This window comes from Bradysia coprophila, chromosome IV (genome assembly GCF_014529535.1).
Source record: "Bradysia coprophila strain Holo2 chromosome IV, BU_Bcop_v1, whole genome shotgun sequence".
NCBI lineage: Eukaryota > Metazoa > Arthropoda > Insecta > Diptera > Sciaridae > Bradysia > Bradysia coprophila.
In genome coordinates, this window is record NC_050738.1 from 3636576 (window position 1) to 3659450 (window position 22875).

The following is a 22875-nucleotide window of genomic DNA, read 5'->3' on the forward strand; positions in this document are numbered from 1 at the left end:
AGAACTTTTTTGATTTTTGACGACGGGATATGATTAGGGGTCAGACTTTCCAAACTTTTTAGCCCCGTACGAAGTACTGGGGGCTTATAAGATTAATATGCCGTTTGTAACACGTCGAATTGGAAGCAGACAGTAAGGGCAAAGCATTTGGTTATGTTCATAGATGACGAATCCGCAATAAAAAAAATGTCCGTCCGTCCGTCCGTCCGTGACCCCTATAACTTGAGTAAAACGTGTCCGATCTTAAAAATTTTTTTTTCCCTGATTGGTATGGACAAAAGTAAGGTCAAGTTCGAAAATGGGCATGGTAGGGCCGGCCCTTGCAGGGCTAGGGCCCTATATGTGTTTTTCAGTCTTTTGACGATATCTACAGAAATACGCACGCAGTAGCTGCTTGTGATATATCAAATGAAAGGTATTGACGAGTAGAACAATGCTGAACATTGTTTTTGGGTAGGATGCAACGTGGGCTTGCTGGGAGGGCTCAAAGGGCGTTACTCGGCCCTAAGTGATTCACTATAAATTATCTCATGACATATGACAGATGGAATATTGGTTTCTTCGGCAAAGTCTTAGAGTTTTGAGAGTAGCATTCATGAAAAAGTCGGGAATTTGGAATTGGCTGTTTCAATTATGTTTTTGGGGTTATCTCTGTACCTACAGGAGTTATATTGCTACTTTTTGTTTCGTTTGTCAGATTATTCAATACCGAAAGAAAGTTGATAAAAAAAGTTGCAAATACGGGTTCCTAAAATTACATCGTAAACTTTTGTTTTACTTGAGAAGTACTTCGTACGGGCTTTTGTAATTGCGCTATGCGCAATTTTAAAGATGAACACTTTCAAAAATGGGCAATAATGTCAAGTACGCAATAAGGTTACAGAAGCATTTTGGTAACGGACGAATATGGGTTACGGGCTTATTAGGGGCTACGGACGTATTATGGTAACGGACGAAATAGGACTACGGGTCGTACGGGGCTAAGTCGCAGCAAACGCTCCGACTGTTCTGATGCCTTGTTTTTTTTGGTGTTTTGAACCAGTAAATACCGGTGAAAACCGGTTTAAGTGTAAAACTTAAAAGTGAAATATCTCGGTCGAAACTGAATATTTTTTAATGGTTGGACCAGAATCTGAAAGGTTGACTCAATACCTATAATCGCTAGAACATTTTTTTTTTTAAATTTAAAGTTCACTGAGTTATTCTGGGTTCCCTGGAAAGTGTACCGGAAAAACCGCTAACTTTGACATCAATTTCCCTGGTCAGTCCCTGGATTATAGGTATTGAGTCAACCTTTCAGATTCTGGTCCAACCATAAAAAAAAATTCAGTTTTGACTGAGATATTTGACTTTTAAGTTTTACATTCAAACCGGTTTTTACCGGTATTTACCGATTCAAAACACCAGAAAAAAAAATTATTTCAGAAAGTCTGGCCCCCAATCGTATACCGTCGGCAAGAAACAAAAGAGTTCTGAATCGAGCAGAACGCGTTTTTTTTGACATAAGAAACCAGAGTAATAGTTTGGCTTTACAACCAGTTGTTAGGGGAATTCCGTTCATTTTATTTATACTGAGTATATCGCGTATATTCTGAGTATATCCAGTTTAACAAGTATATCTTCGTATATTCCGTATATCGAGTATAAGTCGAATGTGTTTTGACAACTGCCACATGAAGAAAAATTAAATTTTTTACGCGATGGATTTCGATCAAACAACATGCCAGTGGGTAGCTTGTGATCTCAGGAGCCTGGCAAGGTAATTAGTTTTTCAATCGGACGAATATCGGCTGAGCGATAAGACTTTGGAAAATGTTTGTTTTTGTACGTGATTGGCACATGATTTCATAGTCTTATCGCTCAGCCGATATTAGTCCGATCGAAAAACTAATTACCTTGCCAGACTCCTGAGATCACAAGCTACACACTGGCATTTTGTTTGATCGAGATCCGTCGCGTAAAAAATTTCATTTTTCTAAATGAGGCGGTTGTCAAACACATGCGACTTATACTCGATATACGGAATATACGAAGATATACTCGTTATACTGGATATACTCAGAATGTACGCGATATACTCAGTATAAATAAAATGAACGGAATTCCCCTATTAAAAACAAATTGCGTAACAAATGACAGAAAGTCTTACCAAGATAGACAGATATTTTTCACAACTCAGGCGAGAAAATAGTCATTATCTCCACTCCGCTGAAAATTTCCGAATCCGTTGTGTTGTTAACTAGGGGACAAAGTTGGAAATTGCATTTTCGCGGGTGAATCGTGGCCCTCGCTACACTCTGGCCACAGACAAAACCCTAACAATGCAATTTCAAACTTTTCTTTCCTCGTTGAACAAATAACTATTCCACAAGCAAGCGAACAAGTAAAATTCATCATTTAACCTGTCACAGACGGCAAGCATAGTAACAGTTTTACTATCTGATCTATTACTTCATTTGATCGAAGATTTTTATAGATTCATTTCAGAATTCTTTTACTTCATTTGTTTTGAATATGATTTTTGCTATATAAGACCTCTTTAGTCAGAGCTTGTCGTTTATTATTACTGTCGTTGTCGATAACAGATGACAGCCGTCTGTAACAGATTAAGAATGGGTCAAATCTGACGCCAGATTACAATTACGATTGCTGTATAGGTTTCTTCCAGGGCTTGAATTTCGACCGCTCTTACGGCATCAATTTATACAAATATGAAGAAAAATCATAGGGCAAAAACATACAAAAACAATGAAACAAATTTTGATCAGAGAAAATTACTCATTTCTACATTTATTGTAAATATTTTTAACAAATTTCTCTGCATTCAAGCCTTGTTCTCCATGTGCATTAGATTGTGTCGATTGTTCTGAAGCAGTTGTTTCTTCTGATGAACTCGACTGTTTAGCTTGCTCGATCAACTGTTCACCAACGTTTGAATAAATTTCTTCACCGGCACGTCGGGTGACTAATCGAATATTTTGTTTTGTTACAAACGATTTGACTGCACTGATAACCACTTGGAAAAGTTGTCCTCGAGCTGATGCTGAACTTTCAGCATCACTTTCATTCACTTGAAATTGAATTCGTGCCCTTTCCATTCGACTTACATCATCTTCACTACCTTCAAACTTTCCCATTTCATCTCGTAGCTCAGCAAAAATTGAAGGATCAATTTTCCCTTCTTCATCATAATGTTTCTCTAGCTTTTCGTACAGATCCAATGCATGATTTAATTCATCTACTTCTTGCACCATTTTTCGTAATATAAACTTTTTATTCAAAGAGTTTAAATTCCAATATTTTCAGTATTGTAACCGTCACAATATTACAATGTACACTGTACAAATACACCCTGATATAATAGGAAAATTGGTTCGACCCGTTGGAAGAAACACAAATTACTGCGAACACTTTTCCGTGATTGGATTGCTAAAGTGGAAAGACTTTATTTTATCGGTGTGTGCGTGTGAAATAAATTCACGAATTGTTTTCTTTGCTCATGTGTAAGAGGCACGTCTCACAGATATATAGACATATTACTGTGCCCATCATTCGCGAATCATATAATTTCACCAATTTTTATTTTAACTAGCTTTATGAATGAACATATGGTGGTGTTGTATACATTTTGGTAGTTCTGTAAGTTGTTGCTTATACAAGCGACAACGATTATTTAGCACAGACCCTGACTTAAATTACATTTTAGTGCTTTGGTGTATCTTATCCATATACACTAGCAACACTAGCAACGCACTTCAAGCATGAGTTGTACTCTAAACAGAGTTCTGAAACGAACAAATTTTGGCACCGTAAAAAAATCTGTAAACATTCTTCATATAAAATTAAAATGATACTCTATTTGGCAACTGTCACTCGAAGCACTTTCGATTGAAGTGCGTTGATTATAGTCGAGCTCGTGGCGCATCCGCACTTAAGAGTCAAAATTAGTTTGTTTTTGTATGGTAATCTCGATAGTATTTTATCGGTAATTAATGGATAAGATATAAACCGTGCGTGTGTGTTTAATTGAACATGAACAAGGCTGGAAACGTGTAGATAGAACAAACTAAATAATTAAATTTTTTTCTCTTTTGATTGCATTTTCGTCTCACTGATCAGTGTTTTGTTATACGTGCTGTTAATATGACGACTATTCAATCAAAGTTCATTCGGCGATATCAAGCTGCTGAGTCCAATTATGCGAACAATATTTTAAAGGGACATGGGAACGATCCTAATTTTCGCATTCTAGAAATTATTGACCCTTCCAATGCTGATAACAAGGAGTCGTTAATGCGTATAACGGGTGACAGCATTAAAAAGTTGTTAATAGAACGGAATGAATCAGAAAATTTATTTTTTGTAAGCATAAAATTCTCAGACGAACACTTCGATAAGACAATATGTGAAAGACTTGTTTGTGATGTTTGTGATACACTAATGAACTGTGGAAGTTATTTTTTAGTAGAAGTTTGTCATGGTGCGAAACAAATTGTGAGGTATCTAGTGAATGGTGATGTAAAGGAAGAATTATTGAACGAACAACTGACGGATTTTTTCGAATCGGTGCATGAGTCACTACTCTTAAGTCGTGTTAACTCTTCAGCATTTTATAATTTAAAAAATGTGTCATCTCTGTCATTACCTCTACATTGCATCGTGATAAGACTGTTAAGAACATGTGACATACCTTGCCCAGAAGATGTTGAAAAGGCGATCTTAGAAAACTTGGTTCGTTGCTCCAATATTGAATGTTTCAGAGCGTTTTTGGATCTACCACATATTGATGATGGTCAATCAATTAAACACACTGCGCTTACCACAAGAGCAGTTCACTACAAATACAGAACAGGTGTGACCCTTCTATTTTTCGCAGCTAATGGTGACGATAATATGTTGAGACTCTTGTTACGTCTTGGAGCCAATGTTTTTGCAGAAAATTTGTTTTCGGAAACCGCTTCTGATCACACCAAAGGAAAGAACAAAAATCTGTTGATCCTTCTAAAAAATGACGCCAAGTTTCCTTGTAACTTCCATCAAATCTATGCAAAATCTTTCGCCAATTGCAGCGACGACTCTCTTCAAGGAATTCGCAAGATTTATGAAGAGAGACAAAAGTTGCATCAAGCCATTGTTGATAAAGACGAAGAGTTCATCGGTTTGTTTGAAGAAAAGTGTCCCAACTTAAAATTTGCCTATACGTTTACCGATGAACCAGCAGTTTCGAGGGCAGCGACAACAACAGCATTAATCGAAGCAAGTGATAACGATGACTTCACGACGTATTTATACGTCTTAAGTAAAGGTTTCTGTGTTGATGTTGATGAACTATATTTTATGACGAAGGCTGATAAGAACAGAGTCGGTGCAGTAATTATCAACCGACTTAAAATTGAGCAGCAATCGCATGTCACCTTCTTAAGTGGCAAAACATTTGTGTCTGGCGTTGATATCAGCAAGCAACGGGAGTGCAAGGAGAAGATTGCAAGAATCTATGAGAATCTGAACAATTTCAGCGAACTGGCAAGCATTTTAAAAGTGGTTGAACATTCAAAAGCATTGACCATTAGCATTGATTTTCGGAATAAAAGTATTTTGAATTTAGACTTGAGTGCATCCAATACCATGGATGGCCAAACGTATCATCATCTTGGTCGCATTTATTTGAGTGTTGCCGATAAAAATGACGTGGAAATTGGTGGACTCATAATACATGAATTGACACATTTCGCACTTCATATAATTTTTAACAACCATGGCTGCCCATACCACAAATTTGATGCAGACAACGAAAGAAAATTTAAACGAATTGTGAACAAGGTTAAGGAATTTCGTAAAAATCTGCCTCAGGTGGTTAATGACGTGTATGTTGCGTACTCCGAATCGAGTTGGCCAAAGGAACTCATTGCGCGTGTACCACAGTTGATTTCCATGGAATTAAGTTGTTGTGACGAAATGGGTCAGTTATTTCAATTTTACCGAGACAACGTTTTACCGTACATGGAGAGACTTACAAGAAATCCAGAGGATTTTTTCATCAAACGAGAAGTGAATCAATTGAACGAATTTCTTCGACACGAGGACAAAATACAAAAGTGGAATATTGAACTGGACAGAACATGTTTAGATCAAGCAGTTTACGATGGACGAAATGTTAAAAAAATCATCTGTGCTATTCCTAGATTATTTTTGACCGATTTTCACAATGAAGTGGTAAAAAAAGGTTTGATATGTACGCCAACAGATGGAGCTGACATGCGGAAGCAATCTGAAAAGTGCATTATCTTTGCGTCGATTGAAGATTTCGTGTATCACTCGACATCAACATACATCCAGCGAGTTTGGCATCTGACCAGTAACATCACCGTAGTTCTAAACGTCGAAAAGCTTGTCGATTTGAAATCAACGTTTCAGGCGGACTTTGTTGAACAGCTGAAGAATGAAGATACCTCGAAAAACATGATCATATTTGGTCCAAATCAAGGCGCTGTGGATTCCATTTTCACAGCGCAAAACCAATATTTTACCCTGGAATATACCTGGGAACATTTGAAAAAATCCTACAGGGCTGCGCTGCTGTCGAAAGAAATCAATTTTCAAGGAGCACTGGTTCCTCTGAATAAGTTGATCGATGATGACTTTCTAAGTATTCCAATAGAAAAACTTGTCAACGGTGAGGAAGTAATTATCGCCAAGTCAGTGGACGATTACGATGAAGAAATATTTGTCGAGCGACGGGTCAAACATTTAGAACGAGAATTTACAACATCTGAAATTTTGTCGATAATATCGAAACCGATAACCAGCTTCCTACTGACTAGCTACCCTGGAAGTGGACAATCGATTGCATTGTCGCGGATGGCAGGTTTGCTCAAGGGAAGAAATCCTCACTGCTGGATAGCAGGAGTAACTGTAGAACAACTTACTCTGGCTTCAGAAGATACCCGTGATGTGGAACATTTTGCCAAGCATTTTGTCAGTACAACATCTAGTTCCGACTGTGATTTTGAACTGAGTCTATTTAAAAGGTTGTACGAGAAGTCTGAAGTGATTTTCCTATTTGATTCATTCGTCGATTTATCTGACGATTCTGTCGACCAAGCCATATCACTCATCAAAATATTGAGTGAAAAAAGTCAGCTATTGATCACAGTTCATGCAGACTCACCGGAAACAACAAAGTTAGAAAACGAATTATCGAACAGAATTATTGTCGAGTTGCAGCCGTTCTCATGGTCGGACCATGTGTCATGCGTGACTAAAATTTGGCAAAAAAAGTTACGCGATCCTGCAAATGAAAGTATGTTTCGATTCCATGCTTCCATCCTAATCGATTTTTATCGAGATTTTATTGCGTTCCCAAAATTAACGGCTACAATTGCCAATAAATATCTCACATGCGTTAACGAATACATCATGCTGTACAGTGAAGAGCCCTTCATACCAGGAAATATTTATACAAATGATGGTATCATCGACATCTATGATTTACATAAGGATTTGTACTCGGAGAAAATACACCGGCGGCATCAACAGAATTCAAAGAACGACACTGCTATGACCGTCATTCTGGGCATGAACATGTTTACAGCTTTTGAACAATTTGCAGAGCATTGTTTCGAAAGCAACAATTTGTCACGGAAACCGTTGGGTATGTACAGGAATGGTGCGGACGATTTACTGCGAAATGGAATACTAACTCACAATTTAGAATTATCTCGGATCGGTACTGGGTCCTACTTCTTTTTGTCGAATTACATTGTCAAATCGTTGGAATCAAGCTTTAAGCTCTATGGTCGATTGTGCAGCGTAATTTCGTCCAGGCATATGCCGAGCCATTACAGATTAATCAAATTAATCGATGGGCGTATGAAAGACTCGATTTTATTTTGTGGCGTTATTGATTTCAGTAGATCATCGTTTGCACAAACGTACGACAGAAATTATCCAAAGCTTAAATGGGACGATGTGATCTATTTATTGAATGAAAATGCAATTCTGCTTCTCTGTTTCATTCTTGAATTTCCGTCGACCCCATTGACGGAATGTTTTGACGAATGCTCACTTTTCTGGAAAGCTTCCGAAAAGGGATTGCGATGCGTCATTGAAATTTTACGGAACATTTCGCATGCAAAATTTATCAAATATTTGGCACAAATTGATTCACACGGCTGCAATCCCTTCCAGTATGCGTTTATGTATTTTCCCCGTAGTGATGTCGATGTTATTAAAGACACTACCACAGCTTTCGAACTTTCGGAAGCTTTGAGGAGCCAGGAGACATTTAACACCAGACTGAATAAATCAACCGACGAGAAGTATCAAAATTCAACGCTGAACTCTTACGTGCTCACAATATTGAATAGCAAAACCGATGATGAACGGAACACTTTAATCTATCAGTACTACAGGCCCCCGGCTATCTACGGCTATAAAATATCAAGTAGACATTTTGACGACTCCATCGAGGGGAAGTGGATGGCCATGATACATTTAAAGTTTCCAATAACGGATTGGGCGGTGTTAACAACTAAGACCATATTCGAAAATGTTATTCACATCATCTTCAACGAATGCAACAACCACGTAGTATTGAAATTTTACAAATGGGCTGAAACGAAGATCGCGAACGTGAAAACATTCAACACGTTCGTTGCTGACACATTTGTGAACTTTTTCTGGAATTGTACGTCTGTGAGGCACGGTAAAAACATAGTCAATTTTGTACGGGACAAAATCAATTTAGAAGAGCTTATGGCACAACGAGGCATCAAAATCTTCAACGATAAGTTTGATAACAAAATCACTACGTATCATTCACTGTTCACGAAGAAAGAATTTGAGATTCTTTTGTTCCACACGCCTAAAGAAGTTGGTGAAGACAATACGAATCTGATAACAAAAATTTGTTCGTGTGCACATGAGCAAAGTATCTACCTAACCTTTGCTGCTGTTCCATTGAAGGAAATTATTGAACAAGTTAAAATTAGTGTGTATTTGGTCCATTCATTGCTGTGGTTCCTGGTCGGTACATTGGACGAGCAACGAAACGAATCTGTAATAAAATTCATCACCGAATTTATTGATAAACAAGAATGGGAGCTCGTTTCGAATGCCCTAGGTATTATGACGTCTGAAGGAAGTTTCTTCCACTTGGCATTTACAAAACGGAATATGTTTATGGTAAAGCTGGTGTGGAAAATGGCGAAATCATATCTCAATGAAGAACAGTTTCGGTGCCTATTATTGGATCCGTACAACGTATATCCAAACTTGTTAGTTCTTTCCTAGAGCTTCCTATTCTGATTCTTAACTAAATGTAATCTATAAAACAGAGTGGGGAACGTAAAAACAAACGAGTTCATGGACCAACCACCAGGCATACAGAACACCAATTGCCAGACTGCTTGCTTTGAATTTCAATCATTTAAGCCAGACGGTGCAGCATTACCAGAATTTGCGATTTCACTTAACGACAACCAGATCTACATTGGTCGATGTAAAATTTTGAACAGTGACGGCTATTTCTTATGCAAGATCACATTACATGAACCCGTTCCGGTTGAAGTCGTTGGATTCAGTGGTATGCAACCGTTGAACGACTCATTGGAGGTAAATGTTCCCAGATCGACAGAATTCGGATTGAAGAGGTGAATTTCATTTTTTCTATTAAAATTTTCCCCAGATATTGATCGGAAAAGGTATTGCGTGGACAGAGCACACCAGTCATGACAGGCAACTTTACTTTCAATTTACACAGAAGTTATTGAAGAGACATAACAACAATATTCTACTTGTCGACGAGCCTTGTCCTGGACAACATTATTTGGCTTACGATGATGATGCTGCTCGTCAAAGCGCGATCTTAAATGATTTTTGTTACTTTCAAGGTCGCTCTCTTTATTAGGCCAATGTAAAGTGTAATACACCTGTTAAAACGATATACCAGCTTTCGATTTATCCCACTGAAAATTTAAACAGCCAATCAATAGGTTTGTTCCAAGGTCATTTCGGAATGTCAAATTTCATCCACAGAAGTCCACTTAATCTCAACTTATATGTTGACGAAAAATTTACAAAGAAATTTGTTGACGTTCAGGCTATGTGCATATATGTGGTTGAAATCGTTGCCGTTCGCGTTGTCAAAGTTCGGGTTTACAGTTAATTGGAACAAACCTATAACTCCACCGGCTAAACTGAGCGGCGGCGCTTACCTCTATGTCTATACCTCGTCCTTCGAAATATTCTTCATTTTTAGTTAGGTTAATAGGCTTCGTTTGCTCATTTCGAGAGCGTAGACAGATAAAACAAGCAATACAAAAGCCTAGGATAATAGCTTAGATTTGTGAGTCCAGAGTATAGAATGAATAAATTGTGAGACCAATTCATTTGCATAACGACCTAGCTCACATTGTATTTTTATGTAGGTTCGGCTCAGCATTACTTCTTCAATTTTTGGACTGTAAAATTTAGCTTGTGGTTTCCTTTTCTTACTTGGGCCCCCTGAGGTCACAGAATTAATCAGTTTCATAAATACTAGGCCCCACCTCTTGGGTGGGTCAGGTCCCTTGACTGACTTTTTTTTTTCTATAATTCCAGCCTTAGTTTTCTAACCATTTTTAAATGAGGTGGTGTTTTTGAGATCACAAAATTAAAGTCACATGAAAAGGTGATGTCTCTTTTATTCAGAAGACAGCAGTCATCACATGCTTCATTTTACTCATATTTATTTAATTTCCTGAAGAAACAAAAAGAGCTATGAGTTGAAGGTCCAGCGAGCGATGTCTTACTCCTAAGTTGAGTCTCCTATATAGTCTACTAAAAGCGCTGAACAGGTGGCGCATTTCTTGCTTACCTCTTGAAAAAAAAAACTCATGTGAATTACGGCTCTGGCAAAATTCACACTCGTGCAAACACTTTAGGAACGAAAAATTTCTTTTAAGAACGCGATTTCACGCAAAAATTGTCGTATATCGCAGATTACCAGTCCAATAAAGTCCAATGTTCGAATTTAACCACATGAATTACGATACTGGTCGAAAACACTTAATATTTTCAAATCTGCGATTTTCGAAGCCTCTGAGAATTACTCGAGTTATCGTGTTATCAAGCAAGCAAGATTGTTCTAGACTTCTAGATTGTTCGACCAGAAATCCAGATTCACTTGTCGAATAATTTTTTTTTCTGGAAATCCGTTGCAAAAATGTCGCGGTAACAAGTTGTGTTTACAATTATACTCCAACCTCACTACTCCAATATTATCCATCTACGAACTTAAAATCGGGTAAAAATTACTTAAGTTATCACGATAACAAGGAAAATCGTCTGAGTATGATTTGGCGTATTTCCAGCCTACATCTTGAAAAAATATAACTCGTGTGAATTACGGCCCTCGCTTCGCTCTGGCCACAAAGTTCACACTCGTTCAAACATTTCACGAACGAAAAAAATTCTTTTAAGAATACGGATTTCACGCAAAAATTGTCGTATATCCCAGATTACTAGTCCAATTAAATTCCAATGTTCGAGTTTAACCACATGAATTACGCTACTGGTCGAAATTGATTTTTGAAGCCTCTGAGAATTACTCGAGCTATCGGTTTCTCAAGCAAGCAAAAACTCTTTTGGGAAGTACTTCTTAATTGTTAGACCAGAAATCCAGAATTTCACTACTCGTCAAATAAGAAATTTTTCTGGAAATCCGTTGCAAAAATGTCGTGGTAAACAAGTTATGTTTACAATTACTCCAAACTCACTACTCCAATATCATTCTCTGTCAATTAAAACAAAAAATTTGAAAATCGGGTAAAAATTACTCAAGTTATCGCGCAGTAACAAGAGAAAGCGTCTGTGTAGAATTTCTCCCATCTCGTTGTTCGAACATTATCCATCTGCAAACTCAGCCTCAAGATTTTCAATCTTCGTCGATTAAGACAAAATCTTTGAAAATCGGATAAGAATTATGGAAGTTATCGCGGTAACAAGTAAAAAAATCTCTTGAGAATTACTCCCATCTCATTACTCCAATATTGCCCATCTACGAACTTAACCTCATGATTTTCATTCTCCGTCGATTAAAACCAAAATTTTGCAAATCGGTAAAGAATTACTCGAGTTATCGAGTCCACAAGTGTACGGACGTTTTCTGTATTTAACGTTTTTTGCCAATGTAGAACATTTTCAAAATATCAAAGTGAACTTAGCGTTACGGACATTTAAGGGTATTTTCTTTCATAAGACCCTGACTTTCAGTCAAGGGAATAACAGTTAGTACTCATTCCAAATGCGATATCAACGATGCTAGCAGTCTAGCTATATTTATTGAGGTGGTAAAAATGCAACGTAGTATTTAGTTAACAGTGTATGATTCTACAAACAAAGGAATAAAGTGGTATTTTGACAGAGTCAAAACGAAGTTTGCTTGCTAGAGAGGGTACTGATGCTATACATCCACCCACGTACGTGTTGTTCATTATTGTTATCATGTGTCGGATGTCGGATGATTAGAGTGAATTAGACCGAATTAGTCAGTTCTCATAACTATCTAAAAGTAGATGAATGGCGACAACATTACCATTAACAATTAAAAACGATTAAATTGAAAATTAATCAAAGTTTTTTTTTATTCAAATCAACATTTTTGTTTTTTGTTTATTTTTCATGGGACATTCAAAATTCTAGCTATTTCGCCTATTGTAGCAACTAAAATATTTTTTTTGTTACATTTTGTGATTTGTTTTTCATTTTTTTTTAAATTTTTACGTTCTACTGGCAATTCTACATTTTTTATAGTTTTTTTTGTCGATTTTTCATTTTTTTGTGATTTTTGTTTCCATAGAAAAGAATAGAATTTCGAAAGTAAATTTTTTGTTTTTTTTTTCAATTTTCTGTAAGATCAGTTTTTTAAACTCGATTCCTATACAATGAAAGAATAAAAATGAAATTTAAATTAACAATTCGGTTTGTTTGCTGTTATACGGTTTAACGTTTTTTTTCCTTCGTTTTTTGTGCTGATAAATATTTTCTTGTTTTTTGGATTTAATTTTACCTATAAATCTTCTGTTAGTTAAATTGAATGTTTAATGATTTTATGTACGCTACTACTTGCTTGGTTTTTTTTATTTTTAATTAATTTTTCATTTCATTTCTTTATTTTATTCTTTATTGAATATCGTTATATTTACAATATTACACAGTTATCGTTTAGCAGTAATTTTTTTCTCTTTATTTATTTTTTATATTTTGAAATTTCATTCATTTCATTTTTTTTTTTTTTTTTAATAAATCGTCTATTTCATAGTTTTGTTTTTTTAATTATAATAAAAATAGAAAAAAGATTGCTTAAATTTTCTTCTTTACTTCTTCATGTTTTTCTTTAAATAAAATTGCAGAAATTCAACAATTATTCATGATAACATCAATATCTTCAATATTTTTTAGTTTTATTTTTAATGCTTCCCCATCTCCATGTCTTTAACAAACAATCTTCGTTATTCAACGGGTTTCTTTCTCCTTTTCCCTAATTCTTTGGTTAAAGAGTTAAACAAATAATTTCCTTTTCATTGATATTGTCAAATTGCCTTTAAAGTTGGCCAGGGCTTATTACTGAAAATTAAAAATCTTAAACATTTTGAAATTTCCTTATAATTCTCGCAGGTCATCACTTTAATTCATGGAATAATTTTACTTGTACCGTCGAGCGTCAAAAAATTTGTTTAACCTAAATTTTCATTGTTATTCTTTCGCGTTTCGAGTATTCACCATTAATTCACCATTAGGCTTCTGATCAATTTTTATTGTTTAAGTTTTTCAAATTTTTGTAATAATCCCTGCCCTCTAGTCAAATAAAAATGTTCAGGGCTAATAAAAAAAGGCTAAAAATGTTACGGTTGTTCTTCACCGATCGATTTTATTTTCTATCATTTTATTACTTTAATTGATGTATACGTGACGAATTTAATGAGCATAGTGAAAGGTGGACAATATTCTGGGTTGTATTTTGTTAGGTAAAAACGTATATGCTTAAAAGGATATGTAATAACTGATATTCGTACGATGACTTTAACAAAACATGAAAATAGCGAGAATGGTTTTACAACTTGAGAGCAATCAAGTATGAAATAATTGAAAATGTTGCAGACAAACAGATGGAACTTCGATTTGGACTGCATTATACCCAACCCAGTGATATTAGAGCCTTCATCACTCCAAGGCTATGTAAAGCGAACCGGGTAAGTAGTTAAGAAATTAAGATACAAGAACCTGAATCTCACTTGAGATACATTCTTTTCTCGAGATCAGACCCAGTTTTGGCATCATATTCATTGAGCCTGTCATCAAATTAATGTGAAAAAGGAATTCTTGCCTGTTCATTGAAGTAAAACAGAAACTGGTGCCCATTTCATTTCTCCGAGCAAAATTTTGCATTATATGGGATGGTACACGGAAAATTCGGCAAATTCGACATTTGTTGTGTGCTGCATATATTTGCTGCAGACTGAATAATGTTCCCGTGTGTTGTATTACAATTAACATGTAATATGAATATTTTCAAAATATAGTTCCGGCAACAATATTATTCAGCTCGTAGGAATATTGTGAGGTTCCCAGGTATATATTTGCTGTGTGCTGAATTATATCTTCAAATTAGTTGTGGGATGTATTACTTAACTTTACCTGCATGCCGAATATTGACTAAATGGTACTATCGAACTATACCTGCATGCTGAATATTGACTAAATGAATAAAGTCGTCTGTATTTAGAATGGACTATGCAACAATAAATTTATTGTTTTAATGAAATAAAAGGAAGATCTCAAGAACATACGCATAAAGATGATTATCAAATCTAATTTTATTCCTTCATTTAAAGTTATTTCTATTTTTACCGAATTAATATGCAATGATAATGTTACATTTATGTATTTCAATAGAAATTTTGACGAACGAACTTTTAAATCCATTTTCGGTGTTAAAGGTTTTTGAAATGTTAACAGAAATAGTTGGTGGTATTCAGCAATAAATGATGGAATTTGTTTATGTACTGTCCGTTTGACAAGAGGATCGCCACGGTTCAGCAGGGGGTTTTGAACATTTGTTTTTTACACGTTGGCACACGTGCTCTTGTCAGATTCAAGATTCTTTTTACGAAGGTTACGCTGATTATACTTTTTGAAAAAGGCCAATACCTTGCAAATATGTCACATCTTGGACAGAATTTGACACTGCAATATCTGCAACATGAAAAAACTAAATGTTCGAAACCCCCTGAAACCCCGTGCTTCCACCTACGTAATATACACAAACTAGGTGAGCCAATCTTAATTTATTAATTCGCGTAATAGATGCTCACTATTAATGTGAACAGTTTCTTTGTAGAACGATTGAAAAAACCTCTAATTCAGAACCAGGCTCAGAATTAAAATAATAATATCCGATGACATTGCTTAGTGGGGAGAAGTACTACATTTCATAGAAAATAAATTCAATTGAATGTTGTTGCATAACCCATTCTAAATACGGACGACTTTATTCATTTAGTCAATAATATTCAGCATGCAGGTATAAATATGCCTGTGTGCTGCATAAAGCAAAGTAACAGCGGTTCGAAATAAGACTGCCACTATATGCAAGCAGTATAGCAGCAGTGGTAAAGTCGTTGGCAGTCAGAAACTGAGGTTAAGCATCGGTGGTCGCGGTTCGTACTTGGGTGGGTGACCGGAAAAAACGTAAGCAAAAAAAAAAAATCTGTTATCAATTTAATATGATGAATTTAAATATAAATCTACGGCTAATAACAAATAATAATAATAAAATTGAAAATAAAAAAAAAAAATTTGAAAAAGTTTTTTTGTTTTTTTTTTGCTAACGCAAATAAAATTGATAAAGTTAATTAAATCAATTTCTTCTATTAAACGATAAATTAGGTTGTTTATTGAATTGAAAAAAATGGCGTCATTTTATATTATAAAACAGGCATACAGCTAAGACCTGCACGCTGAAAAATAATATCCAGCACACAACAACAATATTCATTAGGCGGGCATTGTATGATCCTCAGATCAATATGCAGCACACAACTAATGTTCTATAATCGTGAAGCTGTTCCCGATTTCTTCGTCTGGGGTGCATATATGAGTTTTCCGTGTATGTCGTTGTAAATTGATTTTTTTTTTTTAATTAATAAACGGTCTGGATGAACAACTTCACTAATTTGTTGAGGTTGTCAGTTTGAATATACCAAAAGAAATTATACTTTTGTGTCCGTAGCTATGATTGACGATTAAAGGATTCAATCACTCAATTCTACACTGACTCTCAATTTTAGTTAATAAAATTTGAAAATTGGGTAAAAGTGTAAGCAGTAAATTAAACTATCTCTAGTAGACAGTTCCCAACCACAATCTCACTTTTCCAATTTTTTCTCTCAGTCCATTAGAATTCAACTACGAGCCAAGGATGCAACTATGGAATGTTTCCGTGGAAGAGTGATAGAAAATATTGGTAATGTGAGGTTAGGTATTGTCTACCAGGGGTATTTCCGAACCCCAAGACTGAACTTTGTTTGATTTTATTTGATTGGTCTACTAATTGAAACAACCCAAAATATTATACTGATTTCAAACTGTGATCAATGAAAACAAATCGAAGGTTTTTTTTTATTTTTTTACTTAAATCGTCGATCCGATAAAAATTTTCTAGTTTTTCTGTTTCGGTTGTTGTTAATAGTAATAAATTCAAAATCTAAAACCTAATGAATTTACTTAAATTTTTTTTATACTAAAATTACTTTCGTCAATCAATATTAATTTAATCAATTTAATAAGTCACGTGTCGTGTTTTAATTTTTTCATTTTCTTCTTCTTCTTTTTTGTTTAATTTATATTTTTTTTTGTTTATTTCTTCTCTGTCTATTTTCATTTCTATAGTAATAATCATAATTTTTTCTTTTTATCTTTTATATAAATTTCAATATTTTTTTTATGTTTTTAATGAATTTTATTTACAATATTTACTGGTTTTGCGTTCATTTAGTTTTGCTATACAACTTTCTTCTCCTTTTCTTTTTGCTATTTAATTTTTTTCGAGCGAATTTTATAGTAAATTATAATATAAATTTTTGTTTATTTATATTAACTTTTTGTTTGTTTTTTTTTTTAATAATTCTCCTTTTTATTACAATATTTTCTGTTTTCTTTTTTGTTTTATTTACATATTGTCGATCTTGAATAATTACCGATTTCAATTTAATTTCTTTTAAATTTAAAATTTAATTTTGCTTTTCATAATTTCATTTGTATTTTGACTAATTAAAAGTAATTCTTGCATTTCATTTGATTTTTTATCGAAATAAATAGAAACCAAAAGAAAACGTGTAACAATTAAAATATACAGAAAAACCTAAACCTTTCCGTTAATTAACGAATTGTAACATCGTCATCGAAGTTAATTGAAGCGGCAAATTGAATCACATGAAGAGCGAAGAGTGTACAGTAAAGACAGGAAGGTAATATTTGAATATTTGAATTTATTTAAGAGTTAACTGCTCCCGAAGGACTCAGCTCACTTATCCTATCATAACTGTTCCTATCTAGGTCCCTAATTTGACTTCTGAAAAAGAAACCGCTCCTACCTGTGTTTACTTTACACTGTTGTAGGAAGCCTAAAATTGATAAGAGAAAAACAAAAATCTGCTCCTTAAAGTCATATCAGCCTGGACTATAACCTAGATTCTCACAAAATAAGCTGAAAATATATTTGTTCGATCAGTTTATTCAATTTACGTTTCTAAGCATCGAATATCGAAGCACAGAAACGAAATGGGAGATCAACCCCTAAGAAAAATCTTTGAATGTAAATCTTTGCGGGTTCTATCGACGGTTCTCGAAGTATACTGCTGATTCTACGATCCCATATTACATTTCTGGGAATTTCATAATTCGAACAATGGAATTATCAGAAATGTAATAGGAGAACGTTAAAGGATCAATAAGCTATTTCAACAGATAGATGCAAAGTCCGAGGCAAAATCTACTACTTCATTAATTTTAAACATATTGCTATTTGATAAAGCAAAAGTCAGAATTCATCGCTTATTTTCTTGACCACTTAAACGGATGACGTTGCCGCAGTAAAAGTCGATTAGTGCGTATTCATAACGTGGTGTACTATACAAACTATCAATGCGATTTATTTACTTCCTAACTTCCTAACTGAAGAAGTGGCAGTGTGTTTTCTAAACATGTCAATTTTCGAAAGAAATTACCCAAATCATAATGGCAATGAAATAAAATGTTTGCGTGTTACAAGCTCTCTACGATTTCGTTTGATTTATAATTATTTTTTTTTTACAAAAGAAAATTTGAACTTGCAATTCTATGAGACGGAAAATTTTCTAGAAAAAAAACAATTTTCTTCACTCTGCTATTTCTTTGTTGGTCGTATTAAAAAGTTTGAATTTCTTTTATCTAAAATGTTACCCTATTTGCTTTTCGTCTATAAAGCACAAGATCTAATTATATTTATGAACATAATAAAGTGGCGCCATTTATTGTTGCCGCATTTGAGTATCTCAATTATTTTAATCTATAAAATTAGAAGAAGACGAAAAGAAAACAAATTTTGAAATGCCGCAGTTTTTCTTCGTCTTTTTTTTTTAACTTTTCTTTAAGCGTAGATAGTGAACGTTTACGTTTAGTGATAGGAATTTAAGTGAAATTTCTTTCTATTTAATTTTAAATCTTTGCATTCATTACATCGGCGAAAACAAAGAACCAAAGTTTTTTCGTTTCCGTTAAGATAAAATAATTTTAAGTTCCAAATTTTAGGACATTTTAATTCCAAATTACACCCTGTATTTTATGTTAATCATTTTTTCCAAATTTTTCTTTTTAATTTTACGATCACAGATAATGTCAGCCGAATTTGTGTCTAAGTTTGCTTCAGCTGTTCATCAGCTGGTCCGCTCACACACTCACAATTATCTTATGCACAGATTTGGTTAAACCAGTATCACGTGTATGATTGAAACCAGTATAATGTAATATAATCAGTGTGTTTGTATGAGAGGACCAGCTGATAAAACAGCTGAACCAAATTTAGACACAGATTCGGTTGACGTTAAGTGTACTTCCAAAAGAAACAAATAAAAAATTGAAAGACTTAACCTTTAACAGGCGTCAGCATATCAATTAGGATAGTTATCGAGTCTATTACTTGGTTTAATTGAAGTATTTTGGAGAGACTGAAAATGTTTCAATTAATTTCCACCAAAATGTTTTGCTATTTACGACGAGATCATTTTTTATTTTTGGCAACGTCCTCGATAACAGGTGATGCTGCCGTCCGTAAAAGGTTAAATGGAATTGATTCTGAGAAACCGAAAAGTATTTTTGTTTAATTTTAATTTTTCATTTACTCTTTTTTATCTATTTATAAGTTTAGTTAGGTTGGTAATGTTAATTATTATTTTCTCTCTCTCTCTCTCTTTTCTATTTTTCTACATCTCTCGTGGTAAATTCATTTTCGTTTTTGTTTTGTCCCTCTCGTTTACTACAATTCACACACACTTCATTTTCTCTAGCATTTTCTATTTTTCGCTTTTGGTTTTTCTTTTTTTCGGTTTTGTTATTTTCGAAGAACAACAATTTTTAAGTGAAGTCTTGATTTATCACTCTGGCAACGTTTTTCTTCAATCTTTTATCCAAAAATTCGCTAGACGTTTTCTTTTACTTCGGACATCTACTTTGATTGTAAATTCAATTAATTAATATTCAAATGATGTGTGTTACTATGTAAGGTATAAGATGGAAATATTCAATGAATTCATTTTTTTGTTACTCACTATGACGGATGCATATTTTGTTGTTGTTTAATTAATGGACTGAATGGAACCGGCCTTTAATGTTTCAGCAAAATTTTAATAAAAATATTTGAGGCTCTTTTACCGGGCGAAAAAAAGTGTAAATAAAATCGCTCCTAGTGCTTGTTCGTATTTGTACAATAGGGACCACGACCAAGAAACACAAGCAATTTTGCTTAGACAATGAAGAAAACCAAAAGCCTTACAAATAATTGAAACTGTTGACAGTTGCGCTAGCTTTTAAATTTAAAAAAAAAGTTATTTCTTTCAAATTTCAAAGAGCATTTATGTAAAGATTTAGTAGTAAAAATAGTAGGAAAAGGCTTACAAAATTGTAGTGTAGCAATTTACTTAATTTGGGACGCAATGCGGCGGGTGTAACTTTTGCATTTAAATATTTTTTTGTTTTTATTATAAATATCGCCTGTTTCATTCAAAACATTTTTGATTTAAATTTTCGTTTACCGTAGCCTAAAATGGAAATAAGCAGTTTAGATGGTATCATTTCATTCAGCTGTGATGCTATTCGGAATGGACAGTTAGATAGTGATTTTATGTGTTTTATGAAGCCAGCATTCAAGTATAACGGCCACAGAAACAATTATTTTTTGGTTGATAAAATTTAAATAAATTTTGAAGGAAGCAAATAAAAATATTGAAGCGATCGGGTCATTGGAATGTATATCACTTTCGTCTTTTGTACGTTAGAAGCACAAATCAAAGCTCATTTTCGCAACAGCATTTTGATTAATTTAATAATAAGCAAAGAAAGGCATCAGGATCAGGAGTGAGTATGATCCCACAATAGAAATATTCCTCATTGGAGTTGGTATAAACATCTCCTTCAAAACTATTCAACAAAACGAAATCTAGCTAGCAACTCAGACATTTTACGTATTTAAGGAAAGCAACAGCACAATAATTTTGGCTGGATTAATAGCAGAGATGGACACCTTCCAAGTATCCACCTTATGCCTCGATTAATCAAAAATTATTTTTTTTTATTTTTGTTGTTCGGAAATATACCTGTATTTCGTTGTTCCGCATTAAGACTGGACGATTTTTTTCAGCTAATAAAATGAAAGCAAAATAAAATGATCGAGTCTGGTTTTTGACAATTGAAATTCCAGACTCGATCATTTTATTTTGCTTTTACCTTAATGGCAGAAAATGATCTTCATGGATTTTAAAAAAATATGTAGAATGCTAAGACACGAACCGAGAGGTAGACAATTCTTCGTCGTCTAAAAAAAATCTTTGAAAATTCGTATAAGACTTTCAGAAAGATCGTTAAAAAATGGAAAACTCCTCAATGAAAATACTGCTGTAAAAGAAAATGCGTTGAAAGTCTCCGATAATCCTCTGCACCCGCCAATTAACGATTGTCTGCCTCTCTCGTCACGTGAACTAAATAAATGATTGTTTGTCATCAAACCTGTTTGCTTTGAACATATTTTGTAAATTAATATTTCGAATGCTTAGAATCGTATTACGACACGATCATTCGTTTAAAAAGGTGGAAAAACAGACTTTGTACGTAGGCGACGCAAAGGCGGAACATGCTGGTTACGTAGAAGAAAGGATCTTCCTTCTTTTTCTTTTGAACCAAAGAGTAAGAGATGAGGAATCACCAATATGCTCCACATTTTCGTCAATTATTAATCACAACAAAGGGAAAATGATTTTGTTTGTTTGTAATTGTTTTTGAGGCCCTGTATTCAATTTTACATATTTACGTAATAAAACAAAAATGGTGAAATGTTGGCACACATATTAACAAATCGCTGATTCCGCATTTTTCTCTTTAACCCGAATACTAAATTGCTCATTTTTTTTTTTTTTAAATGGACACAATTACCGTATGACACTCACAATTTATAATCATTCGCTCTTCCCCTCAATAAGAAGATCAGTGTTGTGGTCCAGATCGTTGTGTAATCGGAAAATGGTTTCGCTTGCTGTTCACTTTTTTGATATTTTAACAATCTCAAGTTTCAAAGAACAAAAATCAAGTTTCGCAGTGAGTTGCGGAAAATGTGTATTTTTCAATCAGAAGTCAAATATTTTGTGTCAACATTGATTTTTACTGTCAGAAATGATTGTATGTGGCACGACACGAAATGAATGACGAGATCCAGTTCTTGTAATATAATATCCGCCATTTATGCCTTATCGGGAGGTAGTGTCTATTGTCTCCAATCTCATTTTGGTTTTAAGAACTTGTCAGAAGTGTGGAAATTTTGCTCTGAATTCAGAACTCTGAGAGATGGACAACATGATGAGATTTTATCGGAAAAAGAATTTTCCAGCGTTCCCCGATGCTTCTGAGTGCCAGAAAATAGTCATTTATATGACACTAAGAGATTACATGATTTATATGATTAAAAGCCCAGCTATTGTGTGAATTTTGCTGTTGCGAGACGATGCTGAGATCAATAAACGCTCGAAAACTTGTTTTATCCCAAGTTAAGTTACTTACTCCGAACGTCCGAAGAAGTACTTGAGGAGTGGAACTACTCTTTTGACTAAAAGAAAGGAAATCCTAATGTGCACACTGCGCCAAAAAATCAAACAAAATTTAACTGGCAATGGGTTAATATTAACACAGTCATTAACTACTGAGTAAAAGAAGCAGCGGCGCATTGATGGTACTGTTGCACGTTGAATTAGACGCACATGTGATGTGAACAGCGAACTAATTATAAACACAACGACCCGGACTCTATCTTCATTCGTAGGTCAAAAATCTTTTATTTGTTTCTGGTTCTGTTGAAAGTGGTTGTTTTGTTTGTGCAGAATAGACATTTTTCTTTGTAATTAAATTTATTTTTGTTTTTAAGTTTTACTTTTAAAGGTATATAATATATATATCAAGATTTTTCTGTTTTTCTGGTTTATATCTAGATAATTTTGCTGCTTCGGTTTTGCTCTTCTCTCTCCCTCTCTTTAGTTAAATTAATTCTTTTAGTTCGTCATCACACAATTTCCTTTTCCCATTTTTTTTTCTCTTCTA

At 34.2% G+C, this 22875-nt stretch overlaps 1 protein-coding gene across 1 annotated transcript; it reads left to right on the forward strand.

Moving 5' to 3' along the window:
• The first annotated feature begins 8148 nt into the window (after nt 1–8148).
• Nucleotides 8149–9945, forward strand: LOC119085830. The gene is made up of 3 exons (XM_037196330.1): nt 8149–9275; nt 9336–9612; nt 9686–9945. Exons 1-3 carry the CDS (start codon nt 8197–8199, stop codon nt 9905–9907), a joined length of 1578 nt encoding a protein of 525 aa, XP_037052225.1. The 5' UTR covers nt 8149–8196; the 3' UTR covers nt 9908–9945.
• The last annotated feature ends 12930 nt before the right edge of the window (nt 9946–22875 follow it).